The 16,722-nt window shown below is 35.4% G+C and overlaps 3 protein-coding genes across 3 annotated transcripts; 2 read left to right on the top strand and 1 right to left on the bottom strand.

Moving 5' to 3' along the window:
- Window positions 1-12: 12 nt before the first annotated feature.
- On the top strand, window positions 13-1,366 carry bisc (TM2 domain-containing protein 1 biscotti). The gene is made up of 3 exons (XM_033345785.2): window positions 13-334; window positions 562-643; window positions 818-1,366. Exons 1-3 carry the CDS (start codon window positions 133-135, stop codon window positions 1,092-1,094), a joined length of 561 nt encoding a protein of 186 aa, XP_033201676.1. The 5' UTR covers window positions 13-132; the 3' UTR covers window positions 1,095-1,366.
- Window positions 1,367-2,192: 826 nt separating this feature from the next.
- LOC117163508 (uncharacterized) lies at window positions 2,193-8,428 on the top strand. Its single transcript, XM_076621294.1, has one exon. It carries the CDS (start codon window positions 2,393-2,395, stop codon window positions 8,315-8,317), a length of 5,925 nt encoding a protein of 1,974 aa, XP_076477409.1. The 5' UTR covers window positions 2,193-2,392; the 3' UTR covers window positions 8,318-8,428.
- Window positions 8,429-8,456: 28 nt separating this feature from the next.
- On the bottom strand, window positions 8,457-11,633 carry LOC117163551 (mitochondrial potassium channel ATP-binding subunit). The gene is made up of 10 exons (XM_033345920.2): window positions 11,347-11,633; window positions 10,931-11,255; window positions 10,681-10,848; window positions 10,174-10,587; window positions 9,800-10,111; window positions 9,498-9,721; window positions 9,239-9,413; window positions 8,988-9,166; window positions 8,760-8,907; window positions 8,457-8,683 (listed from the first exon to the last, which is right to left on the bottom strand). The coding sequence occupies exons 1-10, from the start codon at window positions 11,400-11,402 to the stop codon at window positions 8,603-8,605; spliced, it is 2,082 nt and encodes a 693-aa protein (XP_033201811.1). The 5' UTR covers window positions 11,403-11,633; the 3' UTR covers window positions 8,457-8,602.
- Between the last annotated feature and the right edge of the window lie 5,089 nt (window positions 11,634-16,722).

Here is a 16,722-nt window from a genome sequence, read left to right as displayed (position 1 = left end):
GCCAGAGGGAAGTCGTTTTAATGACAGTGCGTTCAAAATACAAACATGTACAGGATATTGTGAACTTGCGGGAGACAGTAGATACAGTGACAGAGTGTGGTATTTATAGTAATTGTTATAAAATGAAACGGCATGTTCCACCTGATGCAATACCTTAGCGGGCTCTTTTTGCTTCTTCTCTCGATACCGCTGAGCAATGGTGTTGATTACACGTATGAAATCGACTGCAGTAACCTACGAATGGGACAATATATCTGTCCTCATCCCGATTATGATTTCATAGATCCGAAAACACAACAACCCAAAGGTTGCACGAAGGAAAATAAAGCCAAAGGTAGATAAATTTTATTGCGTTTTTCCTCTTATTGCTCCGAAAAAGAAGGAAAGTTCGACATAACCTATATGTCAGATGTACTCCAAGTTTGAAAACGTGCATTCTGTAGTTGTTAATCATTAAAAATTTTTCTTTGTTTTCTTCGTTCATAGATAGATAAATTTATTATCTTTTCTAATTTTATGTACATGGAAGTTTAAATTATATATTCACTGTTTTGTTCTCAGTGTTATGTCTGGCTGCGGATGGCCTCATTTGTACAGAAACAAAAAATAACACATTCAAGAAAGATATTCCTTGTAAATGGACGTAAGTATATATAATATCATTTGTTTACTATATTAATGTTTCAAATAGAATTTACTAATATTTGTAATATTGAAAATGTGTTTATAAACATGATACTGATGATCATATTTAACATTTAATGTAAAAGCATATACATACAATAAATAAAGTTGTTTTTTATATTTATATTTACAGAAACGGATATTCATTTGAGACATCATTGTTACTCTCTATATTTCTTGGAATGTTCGGGGCAGACAGATTTTATCTCGGGTATCCAGCATTGGGCTTTCTTAAGTTAAGTACTTTGGGATTCCTCTTTCTTGGCCAATTTGCTGATATAATACTTATTGCAACACAAATCGTGGGACCTGCGGATGGTTCGCATTATGTGATACCATATTATGGTGCAGGAATTCATATTGTGACAAGTAATAACTTTACATACAGAGTGCCACAATACGAATGTTGAATGATTTTTTCTCATACAGAAGATAACGATTGATCAGTCTAAAAGTTCTACAGCCCATGCTTTAATCACAAACAACGATATACAATCCTAGAATCGAGTCCTATATCAGCATACAGGGAAAAAATTACTATGTATGCTATTTTAATGAACAAACAGAAGATAATTGTTTTGTAGATATGTATTTCAACGAAACATTGTATATACAGATTTGTTACTGACTTATTACCTATTGCCAGTATGTTCGTGTAATAAATATTTGTTTTTATCTGTAAGTGTTCCTTTCTTCCTCTATTAAATACTTCTAAGTTTACGATCATTGCATTCTTTTATATTCGTCGTTATTGTTATCATCTTGAATATCAGAAGGATTAATGCTTACCTAATTTACAAAACGTGCCTACCGACGTAATTTAATCACAGTTAATTAAGCAAACTTATGTGAAGAACAACGTGTAAACTTGATCACGCACTTGTATATTGTGTAAAATGACGTTCCCGATAATTGCAATTATCGCAGCTTAATTATCATCCAGCACGTTTTTGATATAAAAGTGCTGAAACACGTTACCTTGATGGACAGACAACTTTCGGCATCGAGTGTAAAAAGTATTCTCACTGATCAAATAAGTAAAAAAAACCTTAACTTCGATTAATGTGACTATCGAATATGAAGAGTTTTATTCTAGTTTTACTATTCCAATTCGTGACTCTAATCGTAGTTAGTCAACCAGTGAGCAGATTAAATGTAAGTCTTCCATTACTTTATTATTATAATTTTGTGTGTTCTAACATTAGATAGGGCAGAATTTACAAGCTGTTTCTTTTTTTATTTTTTCGAAGCAATATAAGATAAATTTTATATACTTTTGCAATAATAAATTTAACATAATAATTCTTTTAATTATAGGTATTTTTATTAAACAAATTAAATATTTAACAAATATAGACTGTTTCGTTTAACTTAAATATTTAAACAGCTTTCTCTCAGAATTTTTACAATTTTTTATTAAAAAATGCCAATGACGTCACGATTTAAAGAAAACAGATTTCATAATTATAAAATTCATCTCTTTTTAATCAAACTATGTAAAGATTACTTCCGTCATTGTAAAATCGCAGATCGTCAGTTTAATTATTTTTTAGATATACAATCTCATAAATGAACTTCTAATTATCTACAGGACGTTGATGCCACAGATATCACAAATTATGAAGCACACAGGTATCCCAGGACTTTAAAATCTAAGCATCCATCATGCAGGATCAACCAATATTTCGACGTAGACAAGGGCGATTGTATGGGAGTAATCGGTGGTGGAAAAGCGCTTTATATAAATAACAAAAAATCTTGCGGGTCGAATGTATTAAAACCACACTGCACAAATCCAAGATACTACTACATTTGCAGACAGAACAAAACCATTTTGGCCCAGTGTCCCCAAAACAGACATTTCGAAAGCCATCTACAAAAATGTATCTTGGTACCTCGTGAGAAGCATATTTCTGCTACCAGCGGACAAAATTCCGATATTTTTGATTCTGTTCAACATCTCGATTGCCTAAAAACCGGCTCATTTCCGGTTCCAGATAACTGTGGTTTGTTTTATACCTGCTCGATGCATGGTAAGAAAATGAACAAAAATTTCTACACGTGTCCAAAAAATATGGCTTATGACACAGAAACTGAAATGTGTAAACCATCCAGTACTTGTCGTGAACCAGAATCATTATCCTCGTGTAAAAATCATCCATGGGATGAAAAGAAAGAAAATATGGCATTAAAGGAAGCTATATTTCCGATAAAGAGAAGATCGGAAACTTGTGAAACGATGTTTACGAATGAAGAAGACGCTACGACTAATTCAACGTCTGAGAATGATGATGAAATTATGTTGATAACTACTTCTTACACCGAACCATTCGTATCTGAACTCACGCGATCAGGTGATAGTAATGATATTGTAACGACGACGGAACGTGCTTTGGAAAAGTCACGTTTTACAAACACTGAAGATTTCGCGATACCTATAACTGCCACGTATTCAACAATTGCAGTAGAGAACACGTATCCGACTGAATTTAATTTGCCCATCGAAGTAAATGGGAATAAAGAATTAGAATCTACGACTGTAGCAGGACCATTTGAAAATGGTCATACGAGAATTATAATGGATGATCCTGAGGAGCAATCACCTGATGACCAAGATAGAACTGCACCAACAATTTTAGATGATCCATCAATGTTAGAAAACATAGAGCGAGAAAAAATTCCTGGTTCTGAGAATCCTAGTTTGGAGAAACAATATAGTAATACAGAGGAATTTAACGAAGAGCCAACGTTTGGAATCAGAAACATCGACACTGAACCAATAACTTTAGCCGATCCTACAAGCCTCAAAAGTAACGAACCGATTACAAACCTAGATTCAAACAAACCACCTTTGGAAATTCCTATTGATGATCCTACATTACAAAACCAACATAGTACAACAATAGCATTTAACGAAGAATCAATCAATGGAGCTGAAAACACCCTACCAATAATTACAGAGGATGTTACAGCCCCTAGTCGACCAGAGGAACAACCGCTTGCTGAAATAATTCCAACTGAATCGCCTGTACAAATGCCTATTGAAGAACCTAATTTAGAAAACCAACATAGTATACAAGAAGAATCCAGCGAAAAACCAATTACTGAAAATGAAAGCATGAACATTGCGCCAACAATTTCAGACGATCCTGCAATCCTTAATAATGTAGAAGCGAAAGAGGAACCGCCTACATCAAAAATTCCAATTGAACCATCCGTGCAAATTCCCATTTCTGAAGATCCTAATTTGGCAGATCAATATAAAGCACCAGAAAATTTGAGCGAAGAATCAACTACTGAAACTGAAAACATTAACAGTGAAGAAATAATTGTAGGTGATCCAACAACTCTTATCAATACAGAACCAGAAGAAGAACCGGTAACACAAGTAGTTTTAAGCGAATTACCGGTTACAAATCCTACTACTGAAAATCCTGAATTACCGATACCTGAAATTAACACTGAACCAACAACCCTTATCAATACAGAACCGCAAGAGGAACCGGCAACAAAAGTAATTTCAGACGAATCACCGATTGCAATTCCTACTACTGAAAATTCTGAATTGCCGATTACTGAAATTGAAAATATTAATACTGAACCAACAATTCCACCTGATCCAACCACCCCTATAAATACAGCACCGGAAGGGGAACCAGCAAAAGAAGTAGTTTTAAACGAATTACTGGTTGGGATTCCAACCACTGAAAATCCTAAATTACCGATTCCTGAAATTGAAAATATTAACACTGAACCAACAACCCTTACCAACACAGAACCACAAGAGGAACCGGCAACAAAAGTAATTTCAGACGAATCACCAGTTGTAATTCCTACTACTGAAAATTCTGAATTGCCGATTACTGAAATTGAAAATATTAATACTGAACCAACAATTCCACCTGATCCAAACACCCCTATAAATACAGCACCGGAAGGGGAACCAGCAAAAGAAGTAGTTTTAAACGAATCACCGGTTGGGATTCCAACCACTGAAAATCCTGAATTACCGATTCCTGAAATTGAAAATATTAACACTGAACCAACAACCCTTATCAATACAGAACCGCAAGAGGAACCGGCAACAAAAGTAATTTCAGACGTATCACCGGTTGTAATTCCTACTACTGAAAATTCTGAATTGCCGATTACTGAAATTGAAAATAATAACACTGAACCACCAATTTTAACTGATTCAACAAGCCTTATCAATACAGAACCGGAAAAGGAACCAACGAACGAAGTGGCTTTAAACGAATCACCGGTTAATATTCCAACCACTGAAAATCCTGAATTACCGATTCCTGAAATTGAAAATATTAACACTGAACCAACAACCCTAACCAATACAGAACCACAAGAGGAACCGGCAACAAAAGTAATTTCAGACGAATCACCGGTTGTAATTCCTACTACTGAAAATTCTGAATTGCCGATTACTGAAATTGAAAATGTTAATGCTGAACCAACAATTTTACCTGATCCATCCACCCCTATAAATACAGAACCGGAAGGGGAACCAGCAAAAGAAGTAGTTTTAAACGAATCACCGGTTAATATTCCAACCACTGAAAATCCTGAATTACCGATTCCTGAAATTGAAAATGTTAACACTGAACCAACAACCCTTACCAATACAGAACCGCAAGAGGAACCGGCAACAAAAGTAATTTCAGACGAATCACCAGTTGGAATTTCTTCTAATGAAAATTCTGCATTACCTATTACTGACATTGAAAATAATAACACTGACCAACCAATTTTAACTGATTCAACAACCCTTATCAATACAGAACCGGAAAGGGAACCAGCGAAAGAAGTGGCTTTAAACGAATCACCGGTTAATATTCCAACCACTGAAAATCCTGAATTACCGATTCCTGAAATTGAAAATATTAACACTGAACCAACAACCCTAACCAATACAGAACCACAAGAGGAACCGGCAACAAAAGTAATTTCAGACGAATCACCGGTTGTAATTCCTACTACTGAAAATTCTGAATTGCCGATTACTGAAATTGAAAATGTTAATACTGAACCAACAATTCTACCTGATCCATCCACCCCTATAAATACAGAACCGGAAGGGGAACCAGCAAAAGAAGTAGTTTTAAACGAATCACCGGTTAATATTCCAACCACTGAAAATCCTGAATTACCGATTCCTGAAATTGAAAATATTAACACTGAACCAACAACCCTTATCAATACAGAACCGCAAGAGGGACCGGCAACAAAAGTAATTTCAGACGAATCACCGGTTGTAATTCCTACTACTGAAAGTCCTGAATTACCGATTCCTGAAATTGAAAATATTAAAACTGAACCAACAACCCTTACCAATACAGAACCGCAAGAGGAACCGGCAACAAAAGTAATTTCAGACGAATCACCAGTTGGAATTTCTTCTAATGAAAATTCTGCGTTACCTATTACTGACATTGAAAATAATAACACTGAACCACCAATTTTAACTGATTCAACAACCCTTATCAATACAGAACCGGAAAAGGAACCAGCGAAAGAAGTGGCTTTAAATGAATCACCGGTTAATATTCCAACCACTGAAAATCCTGAATTACCGATTCCTGAAATAGAAAATATTAACACTAAACCAACAACCGTTATGAATACAGAACCGGAAGGGGATCCTGCAGAAGAAGTAGTTCTAAACGAATCACCGGTTGTAATCCCTACTACTGAAAATTCTGAATTGCCGATTCCTGAAATTGAAAATATTAACACTGAACCAACAACCCTTATCAATACAGAACCGCAAGAGGAACCGGCAACAAAAGTAATTTCAGACGAATCACCGGTTGGGATTCCATCCACTGAAAATCCTGAATTACCGATTCCTGAAATTGAAAATATTAAAACTGAACCAACAACCCTTACCAATACAGAACCGCAAGAGGAACCGGCAACAAAAGTAATTTCAGACGAATCACCAGTTGGAATTTCTTCTAATGAAAATTCTGCGTTACCTATTACTGACATTGAAAATAATAACACTGAACCACCAATTTTAACTGATTCAACAACCCTTATCAATACAGAACCGGAAAAGGAACCAGCGAAAGAAGTGGCTTTAAATGAATCACCGGTTAATATTCCAACCACTGAAAATCCTGAATTACCGATTCCTGAAATTGAAAATATTAACACTGAACCAACAACCCTAACCAATACAGAACCACAAGAGGAACCGGCAACAAAAGTAATTTCAGACGAATCACCGGTTGGGATTCCATCCACTGAAAATCCTGAATTACCGATTCCTGAAATTGAAAATATTAACACTGAACCAACAACCCTTATCAATACAGAACCGCAAGAGGAACCGGCAACAAAAGTAATTTCAGACGAATCACCGGTTGTAATTCCTACTACTGAAAATCCTGAATTACCGATTCCTGAAATTGAAAATATTAACACTGAACCAACAACCCTTACCAATACAGAACCGCAAGAGGAACCGGCAACAAAAGTAATTTCAGACGAATCACCAGTTGGAATTTCTTCTAATGAAAATTCTGCATTACCTATTACTGACATTGAAAATAATAACACTGAACCACCAATTTTAACTGATCCAACAACCCTTATCAATACAGAACCGGAAGAGGAACCAACAAAAGAAGTAGTTTTAAACGAATCGCCGGTTGTAATTCCTACTACTGAAAATCCTGAATTGCCGATTCCTGAAATTGAAAATATTAACACTGAACCAACAGTTTTAACTGATTCAACAACCCTTATTGATACAGAACCGGATGAAGTAACAGAAGTAATTTTAGACAAATCACCCGTTGGAACTTCTGCTACTGAAAATCCTAGTTTAGAAAAAGAATATAATAATATATTAACCAATTCGATAACCCCTGATACTACAAAACCACAAGAACAACCAATTACGTATATAATTCCAACTGAATCATTCTCGGAAAAAGAAGAACCTGAGGAACCTATTCTGGAAGTTGAACGTACTGTAACAGGAGAATTTACTGAAGAGCCAACTATTGGAACTGAAGCTATTGGTACTACTTCAGCTATCTTACCTGATGCTCTAATATCTGATATGACGGTACCTAGAGAAATAAATACAGGAACAGAGGCAGATGAACCATTGTTAGAAACAAGTAGGTCAGAAGAATCCATTTTACATGGTCCATCTACTACACCTATCCTAAATGATATAATTACAGCTACAAAAGAAGATCCAGAACATAATAATAAAGGAAGTGATGAACAAATACCCATTGAATATGGAAACGGTGAATCATCAAATTACGATTTAAATAGAATGATAACCACTGATCCAACAAGCTTGATCAGCACAAATGGAGAATCTGTATTACAAAATGATAGTGAAACACCTAAAATTAATACTGAAGAAACATTTTCAAATGTAATAACCGAAAAGCCTGATTCTAGAGCAATGAAAAAACATTCGAAACCATTTCATAAACATTCTCAGATTATAGATAAGGAGGACGCGTGTAATAATGTTGCACAAAAAGAATCAGCAACTACACCGAAAGATATACACATGCCGTCAGCGATATACTATATCGTTGATAAGATTAAGCAATGCTTGACAAAAATTTTAAATATGTTACATCACTAAGGATGACATAAAATATATTAGTGGATTTTTATTTAAAAAATTGCATTGATATATTAAATTAAAAATATAAATATAATAATATAAAATATAAAATATAAATAATATTGCAGGTATAAAGATGAAGATAAAAAATTATAAATATTTGAAAATATAAATTATATATATTTAAGCGTGTATGTATATATTAGAATCGGAGGTAGTTCATACAACGTACTCAAATATTATTCCTATTATTCCAAAATAAATATTTCAGAAATTGTATTATGATTTAGAGTTTCACTAATATTATGCATTAGCTTTGTCTTGTTCATTTACTAAAGTGTAATATAAGCCTTTCTTTTTAATTAATTCTGTATGTGTACCCATCTGAAAATAAGATGTAAAAATAAATATATTAATTTAATTTAATGTCATGTCTGGAATTTTGTATTGGAATGCGTACTTCCGTGATTACTCCTCGCTGCAATACAACAATAATGTCAGCATTTTTAATCGTGCTTAATCTGTGAGCGATTACTACGACTGTTCTTCCTTGAGTAACATTGTCTAGCGCTTTCTGTACAATTCGTTCACTTTCATAATCTAACGCACTAAAGGTTATTGTATAAAATTAAAACAATCAGTTCAAATATATAGAGTTATTACAATAACTGTTGTTTATGATTCTTACCTTGTAGCTTCGTCTAAAATTAAAATGGAAGGTCTTTTTAATAAAGCCCTTGCGATTGCAATACGTTGCTTTTGTCCACCGGAAAGTTGCGCTCCCCTTTCTCCTACTTGCGTATCGTACTTACTCGGAAAATTCATAATAAATTCATGAGCATTTGCTTCTTTAGCAGCTTCAATGACCTAAGAATACTTTATAATAATTTTTCTGTAGAAGTATAACTTTAATAAACCTCTAATTTTAACAGTATTTACATCTTCATCTGTAGCATTCGGCTTTCCGTATCGTATATTTTCCATAATACTAGTGGCAAATAAAATAGGTTCTTGATTTATATACCCTAAAATGTTACCTCGGAGGTAACTAGCATTGAGCGATCTTAAGTCTTTACCATCAATTGTAATTGAGCCATTATTAACGTCATAAAATCTGAAATATTTTATATTATTTTATATTATTTGGTAGACTAATTGATGATCAAAAAAATTTTTGAATCTAAGATAATCAAAGTACCTTTCTAACAAAGCAGCTATCGTTGATTTTCCATTACCGCTAGAACCAACGATAGCTACTGTTTTCCCAGCAGGAATGTCTAAGTTAAAATTCTTTAAAATAATGTGATCTTGACGAGTAGGATAGCTAAATTCTACGTCTTTAAACGTGATATTTCCTGCCAGGGATTGGTCTGTAATAACTTCTCCATTAATCATCTGATGTGATGGTGGCATTTCTAGATACTGTAATAAGGGATTGGATTACAATAAAATAAAGAATACTTTTCATTGTATTGATATAAAACAAAATTGTATATATACCTCAAAAACTCTAGCACCAGCACTAACACCTCTAACATACGATCCAAATAACAATGATAATTGAGATAAAGATTTTTGTATAGTTTGTGTGGCCATTAAAAACGCCATTAAATCTCCTGGAGATAACTGCCCAGTAGACATTAAATGTCCACCAAAATATAAAGTACAAAGTAAGATACCATTGAGAAATAGATTTGTCCCCCCTTGGAACAAAGCAATTCCCAAACCTAATTTTTCATATAATGTAGCTCCTAATGTAGTTTCTTTGCAGAACATTTCTATCTCTTTTTCTTCGGCTGAAAATGCTTTCACCTATAAAAATAATATGCTATAAATTATTTAAAACAATTTATCATTATCATACATGATATTACCGTTCTAATATTTTGTATGGCTTCCTCACAAACATCTGAAGATTTAGCAAGTTGATTCTGTGCCTCTATAGATAATTTTCTTAAACCTCTTCCAAGCAATGTACCAATAAGAATTATGGTAGGCAAAGATAACACTGTAGCTGCAGTCAATTGTGGTGAAATCCCTATCACAGAAACTATACACCCAATAATTTGCGTGGTGCTTCTCAAGCCTTGTGATATACATATTTTAAAGGTACTTTTAAAGTCTTGAATATCACTGGTTAATCGACTTACTATTTCACCACTACGATTCTTATCAAAGAACGTGATGTCTTGCATTATAATTGATTTAAATACATCTTTCTTTAAATTCATAGCTATTCTTTCTCCCACGTGTGAAAGCATATAAATATATACAAAGGTAAAAAGTGCCTAAAAGTAAGGGATTTCCTATAATTTTTCAATTTAAATTATTTTATAAATAGTATAAAAAATATACTTTTTTCCAGATAAACATTTACATACTTGTGCAACATACATACGTGCTAATGCAAATGCAGGTTCTGTCAATTGTAATAGCACAGTTTTCAAGCTATCTTCTCCTTTGGTTTGACAGATCTTTGTTAATATATTTATAACATTTCCAACGTGTTGTGGTATCCAAATATTTAATACAGCAACAACCATTGCACTCTAAAAGTTAAAGTTAACAATTACATAAGTATACAGAAATATAAAATCCATATATGCATATGTATTGTACACAAATACTTACTGACAAAGCTATCAATAATTGCCAAAAATATGGATACAAATATTCTAAAAACTTTCTCCATTTCAAAGTCAATTCTTTATTATCTTTTGTAATATTTTCCGAAATTTTAAGCGTTTTGCCTTCAACAGCAGAAGTATGACACTTTATCATGCATGTTAATACAATACTACCTAAAGCACCTGAACCAAATTTTAAAACTGTTGAGAAATTTTTTAATTCACTATTGTCATTTTTTACAGGCTCTTTGATACTACTATTAAATTTTCGTTTTGCTAGATTAAAAGGTTTGTCCTTTTGTTTCGATAGAAATAATAACAAGGAACTCCTGTAACAAAAATATTTATAATGATTGAATACAAATTTAAGATTAGTACAATTTATTATATGAAAAATTTATTACAAAACATGAATGATACCTTGAACATTTTGAATAATTAATATGTTTAAATAACACAGTCCTCAGTATAGACATTTTCGTAAAATATTATTTTATTCGTTATTTAATTCCATAAAATATACTAGCATTCGAGTTATTTTTTATGATATACTTGTCATGTCTCAATTTGTATGAAGCAATAAAAGAATACTCTTCATTTATTTTTTATTTTTAGGAACATGATGACTAGTCAAATACCAGCTATTACCTAATGAATTAACAAACATTCATTCATACCAAATTCATAATACCAAAGATAATTAATACTGTGCCAAGGGGAGCGCCATATTGAAAGCGCTTGCAACAATTTTGTTTCCCAAATTTGTCACTAGATAGCGCTTACTGTACTGTTAATTTTGATAGCCTCTCTACAACTTGTTCGTGATGGAACGCATGGTAAAAATCGAGTGAAAATAGTGGATAAAATCTGATAGAATATAGAATGATGCTAAAGCAACAGTGATGTATTAAATCAAAAGTTAGAATTGTATGTCGTGTTTCAAATTCGTTTGCAGTAGAATTCTTTTGATGAAAATTCTTTTAATGAAGAAAGAATTTAAAGTAAGTTGTTATCTAAATCTTATATTCAATATAATGACAAACATATACCATGATACTGGTGTGTTATCAATATTAGTGATAAATTACGAAAAATAAATGAAATATGGAAGATGAACATAATAAGATGTGTTTAATGTAGACTATAGGAGGAATTTAATTTTGTAAAAAGATGGCTACCGTGATTTACGCGCCAAGTCTTTCAGTTAGTTTGTCGCAACCTATAAATTAATTTATAGTGTTCAATCTATATACAACTTAAAAACACGAAGGAAATATATTTTTTGAAATATTGAAAATACTTTAGCGAAATGCTGTTTTATATTTTATTTGTATTTTGCCAAATACTTCTTTTTGTTTTGAAATCGTAATTCAAAATGGCGCTTATATTTGATTTTTTTACAGATGAATTGCACCTAGATAAATAAAAAAGGATATATTTCGATTAAGGTTTAATAACAATATTGCAATTAAGTTAGAGGTAAATTAATTTATAGCAATAATTCTTCAACGATAACATTTATATTTACGCATTCTAAGCAAATCAAATAGATATTGGTGGATATTAATTTATCCATCCACTGAAACAATAATTCTTCAATATAATACTGTAGTCTACCGAGAGCTAACGATTTGAATATTTATTGAGGCAACAGCAGAATATTACATTGTAATTTCCAATAACAATTTCATGGTAATACTATTTATATAGTATATTTACAGTATACTGAATAACATGCACATACATATATAAATCCAAAAAATGAACTCGTTATTTGCAATAAAAAAGGTGGTCATCACTAGCAAAAAATGTTAATGCTTTGCAAAATTAAATTTTTAATTAAAAAATGAACAAATAGAATTATCAATATTTAATAACTTTAATAGGAATAATAGAAGAACTGGCCGTTTTAGACTAGAATTTTTCAAAAATTCAAATTACCAAAACAAGTCAACAGTAACTGCAACCACATCTGGTCCGAACAAGAAATAAATGTCCTGATTATGAAAAAGTAATTGCAAGGAGGCCTTAAAGCACTGTTACTTGACAAGTTTAATGGCAATATTAAGGTAGAAGCTAATTGATAGACCTAATTCAAACCCATAGTTACGAATAGGATATTCGTCATTCATTAAAAAAGGGAAGTTGCTGATCACAAAAGAAGGAAAATTGCATGGAGATTTTAAAGTATCGATATTTAACAAGTTTAAGAGGAATGGTAGAACAGCAACCGGTCTGTACAGTACACGAAGATCTCGTGTCATTGCCAGACTCGCTGAACACTCGAGCAAGTACTTAATACTACCCTCTGCGGTGTATTCAAGGCGGGAGCGAGCATTTCAGAGCGAATGTAATAGCCGCACAGGCAATTAAACGTGGCAAATACATAAATACACGTTATTAACTTTGCGTACAAAGAGGCTGCCGGGACGATTAGGCCTTTCGAGGCTCAACTGTTCACCCTAAATCTCGGCCTTCTTCTCTGGTTCGCCTGCTCCTCATCCAACGCTCGCAACGAGTCGCAATTTCAGAGCTTTTTCATGGGGCCGATGCATTACCATACTGATCAAAGCTGCTGCTTTCTGCATAACGTACGGGGAACAACGGCTCCCCGTTGTTATCCGTTAGAAAAACCGTGTGTCTTCGGTGAGATAAGTCGAAGAGTGGCTCGTTACGTTCGTGGATGTGCGGCCCAAGTACGCTTTTGATTTTCGTAGGCGTAGAGTTCTTCTACTCTCGGTTCTTCAACGTTTTAAACGGCCGTATTATTTTCTGCTGGTGCTTCTGCCGTTTTTTAGTATCGTCTAAGGGCGAAATAGTTTATCTTCTCTTTGATAAAAGAGCGAGGAGAAACATATACTTCAATCTCTATTATTGAAATTTTATTTAGCTGTGAATACATAAGTTTATGGAGAATTTCTAGAGAATAGTACGGAATTAATATGGATGAAATAAGATTTTTGGAAAGTGCATGTATGTATAAGTATATTAATGTATATATTAAAGTAAGCATATTAAAGTATTCTAAATTACATAATCATGAGTCCGAGCACCCCGTTAAATGTAATATCAGAAGAAATACAAAGGTTTCACCAAACGTAGGAAATGACAGGGATATTTTACTATTTATTAAATATTTGAATCTCTTGATAAACAATGAACTAAAGTAGGGTTACTCCGCTTGACCTTAATTTCTATGTATAACATCGATTATAATTAAATTTAATTATAATTTTATACAACATCCATTATATTGCAGGAACAGTGAAAAATTGATCTTGTATGATGAGAGTCTTGTTTGCTAAGGGAAAAATTAAATCAATTCATGGATATGTAATTTGCAAGCTGCGATTCATAAAAAAGAGAGCACAATCGAGCGAAACGCGTCGAACAAACAAATATTCCGAAGCTCCGCTCATAAAAGCCTCGATTCCACCGGGGTTGCTATTCCATCTTTAACGAATCGAAACTTGTGAGAGGCGAGCAGAGCATGGGCGGTCGGTGGCGCGTTAAAACACTTTCTTCGACAAAAGCCATCGAGGCTCGAGGTCAGCCTCTTAACCCAGATTCCGAGTCGGAAGGCGAGAAGACAGAAGCTCTCGGTTACACACGATCAACGCGCTCAATTCAAGAGAGTCCCTTAACCTCTTCGTCTTCGGAAACATCCGCCTGCAACTCTTCGTTCCAATGCGACCACCCCAAAAAGAGAAGACGAGGTAGAAACAAAAGAAAGAAACATAAAGCAAGAAGAAAAGGAAGACAAAAAACGTAAAAAGAAAGGGAAAAATTTCAGTATAAGCGTAATAACTACGGCGCGCGATACAGCGACGGTAAAAGAATGGTCCAAATGAAGCCTCCTAAATTTCAACACCCTCTTCGCCAGAGCGACCAGAGCTCCACAACGCCATTCTCCGGCTCTCTTCCTCCGCCTTCGACTTCCCTTTGTCCGCTCTCTCGTTTTTTCCCCCGCTCCCTTTAGCCCTCGCCCCGTTTTCTCGATACTCTCCCGGTATATCCAGCCTGTTCCTTTTCTTCCTCGGTCCTTTCGGCGGTCTCTGTCGGCGAGCCGATGCCCTCGCAATCAGCCGGCAAAGTGGAGTCGCGCGCGCGACGACGGCGTCGGCGGTGGCAGCGGTGGTAGCAAGCGGTAGCGGCGGCTGTGTGGCGGTGGCGTATCCGTGAAACACGCGGTGCAAGTGCCGGGGTGGCGATGACGCAAAGTCAGCGTGGGCCAATGGACTGGCTGCTGTACGGGAGGTGTTCGGTGGGCCACGATTGGGCGTGGCTCGAGCAGAGGGTGCGTCAGGGGTGCCACCGCCGACGTGGCTGCGTGGGGGAATGCCAAAGTGTGCCCCGGGGTGTAATATCATACCGCTAGGTGGATAAATAGACGCACGAAACTAGTAGGGACGAGTGGGGAACGAGTAACGAACGGAACAGCAGCGAGGATGAGACGAGGAAGGAGAGGAGGGACGACTGGTGAAACTGGGGTGGGTCGCGGGGTTGGAGAAGAGTGAGAGAATGAGAGAGAGAGAGGGGGGGGATCTGGCTAAAAGAGTAACCAGAGGATGACGGACACGCGAGAGAGGCAGCGCGTGGAGGAATAGAGGAGAGTGGTAGAAAGGGCGAGAAAGGGAGAGGAGAAAATGAGGAAAGGGTCGTGCACCGAGCGAGGGTTACTCAAGGGGGTTAGACGGAAAGACGGAGAGGCGAGACAAAGCGTGTTGGAACAGGACGAGGGATCGGTTGCCAGAGGTAGAGTAGGGGAAATTGGGTGGCTACGCGATCCGAGCGAGACTAGACTAGAACAAATAGTGGTTGTAGCCATCCTCAGCTTCTGAGGTATTTTCCACTCGTGCGAGTTGCACGCATTCGAACGCCGGCCCAGGCTTGCTCACGGCGAACCGTGGAACCGTTTGTATGCACAGGCCGTGTCGTGGCTTTCGTCGGAGGATCGACGGTGGTGGCGGCTGCCGGTGATGCTTAGTGGTGGTGGCGTTGCCGCTGGAAAATGCCCAACTCGTCCCCGTGTTTCACGGCGATACACCGTATCCGTACACGACCGGCATGTCGAAAAATTGTTGCGGATAAACTGTTTGGTATTGTAAAGCATTCGTTACCGGAAGGAACTAGCGAGTCTTGTTAAATCACCAGAGAAATATAATAAGATTGTTTACGTTTAAGCGGCGAGGATGGAGAAATGATATTCTTGGTTTTTATGGAGTATCGTTTTCGGCCTTTTAGCTCGTATTTTTATGATTATCGAAGTTCGGTAGTACAAATGGCAGTAGAAATGCAAAAATATGGATGCAGATAAATTATTTTTGCGTTATTCGATCAAACATCTTAATTCCTCAAACGCTCTTACTTCTTTCATGGTATTCGATCTCTTTTATTATCCAATTAATTCAATTTAAACCTGCCGTTCTCCTCGGATTTGTATGGCCCAAAATGGACCTTATATTTCAATAGATATTCTTAAAATATAGAGAGTATTTAAAATATTTTGTTTTAGTATCTGACATAATTTTACTGTTTTCCTTGTATTCCACGCTTTTTAAAAAGCTTTATAAAATATTCCTATAAAAAGAAGAAGATATCCGAAGAGATATAATACAAACGTGAAGGAGAATAGGAATAAAATTATTGAATGTGCACGAATGTTATATTCCCAAAGAACGAAAACTAAAAAGAAAGGCTATAAACTCGATATCAAGAAGGAAACAAAAACGATGTGGAATGGTCATCGATCGTGAAACCTACAACCAATCTGGAGTCATCGTCGTCGAAGGCTTG

Source organism: Bombus vancouverensis, chromosome 9 (genome assembly GCF_051014615.1).
Source record: "Bombus vancouverensis nearcticus chromosome 9, iyBomVanc1_principal, whole genome shotgun sequence".
NCBI lineage: Eukaryota > Metazoa > Arthropoda > Insecta > Hymenoptera > Apidae > Bombus > Bombus vancouverensis.
This window is presented reverse-complemented; position numbering and strand designations above follow the sequence as displayed.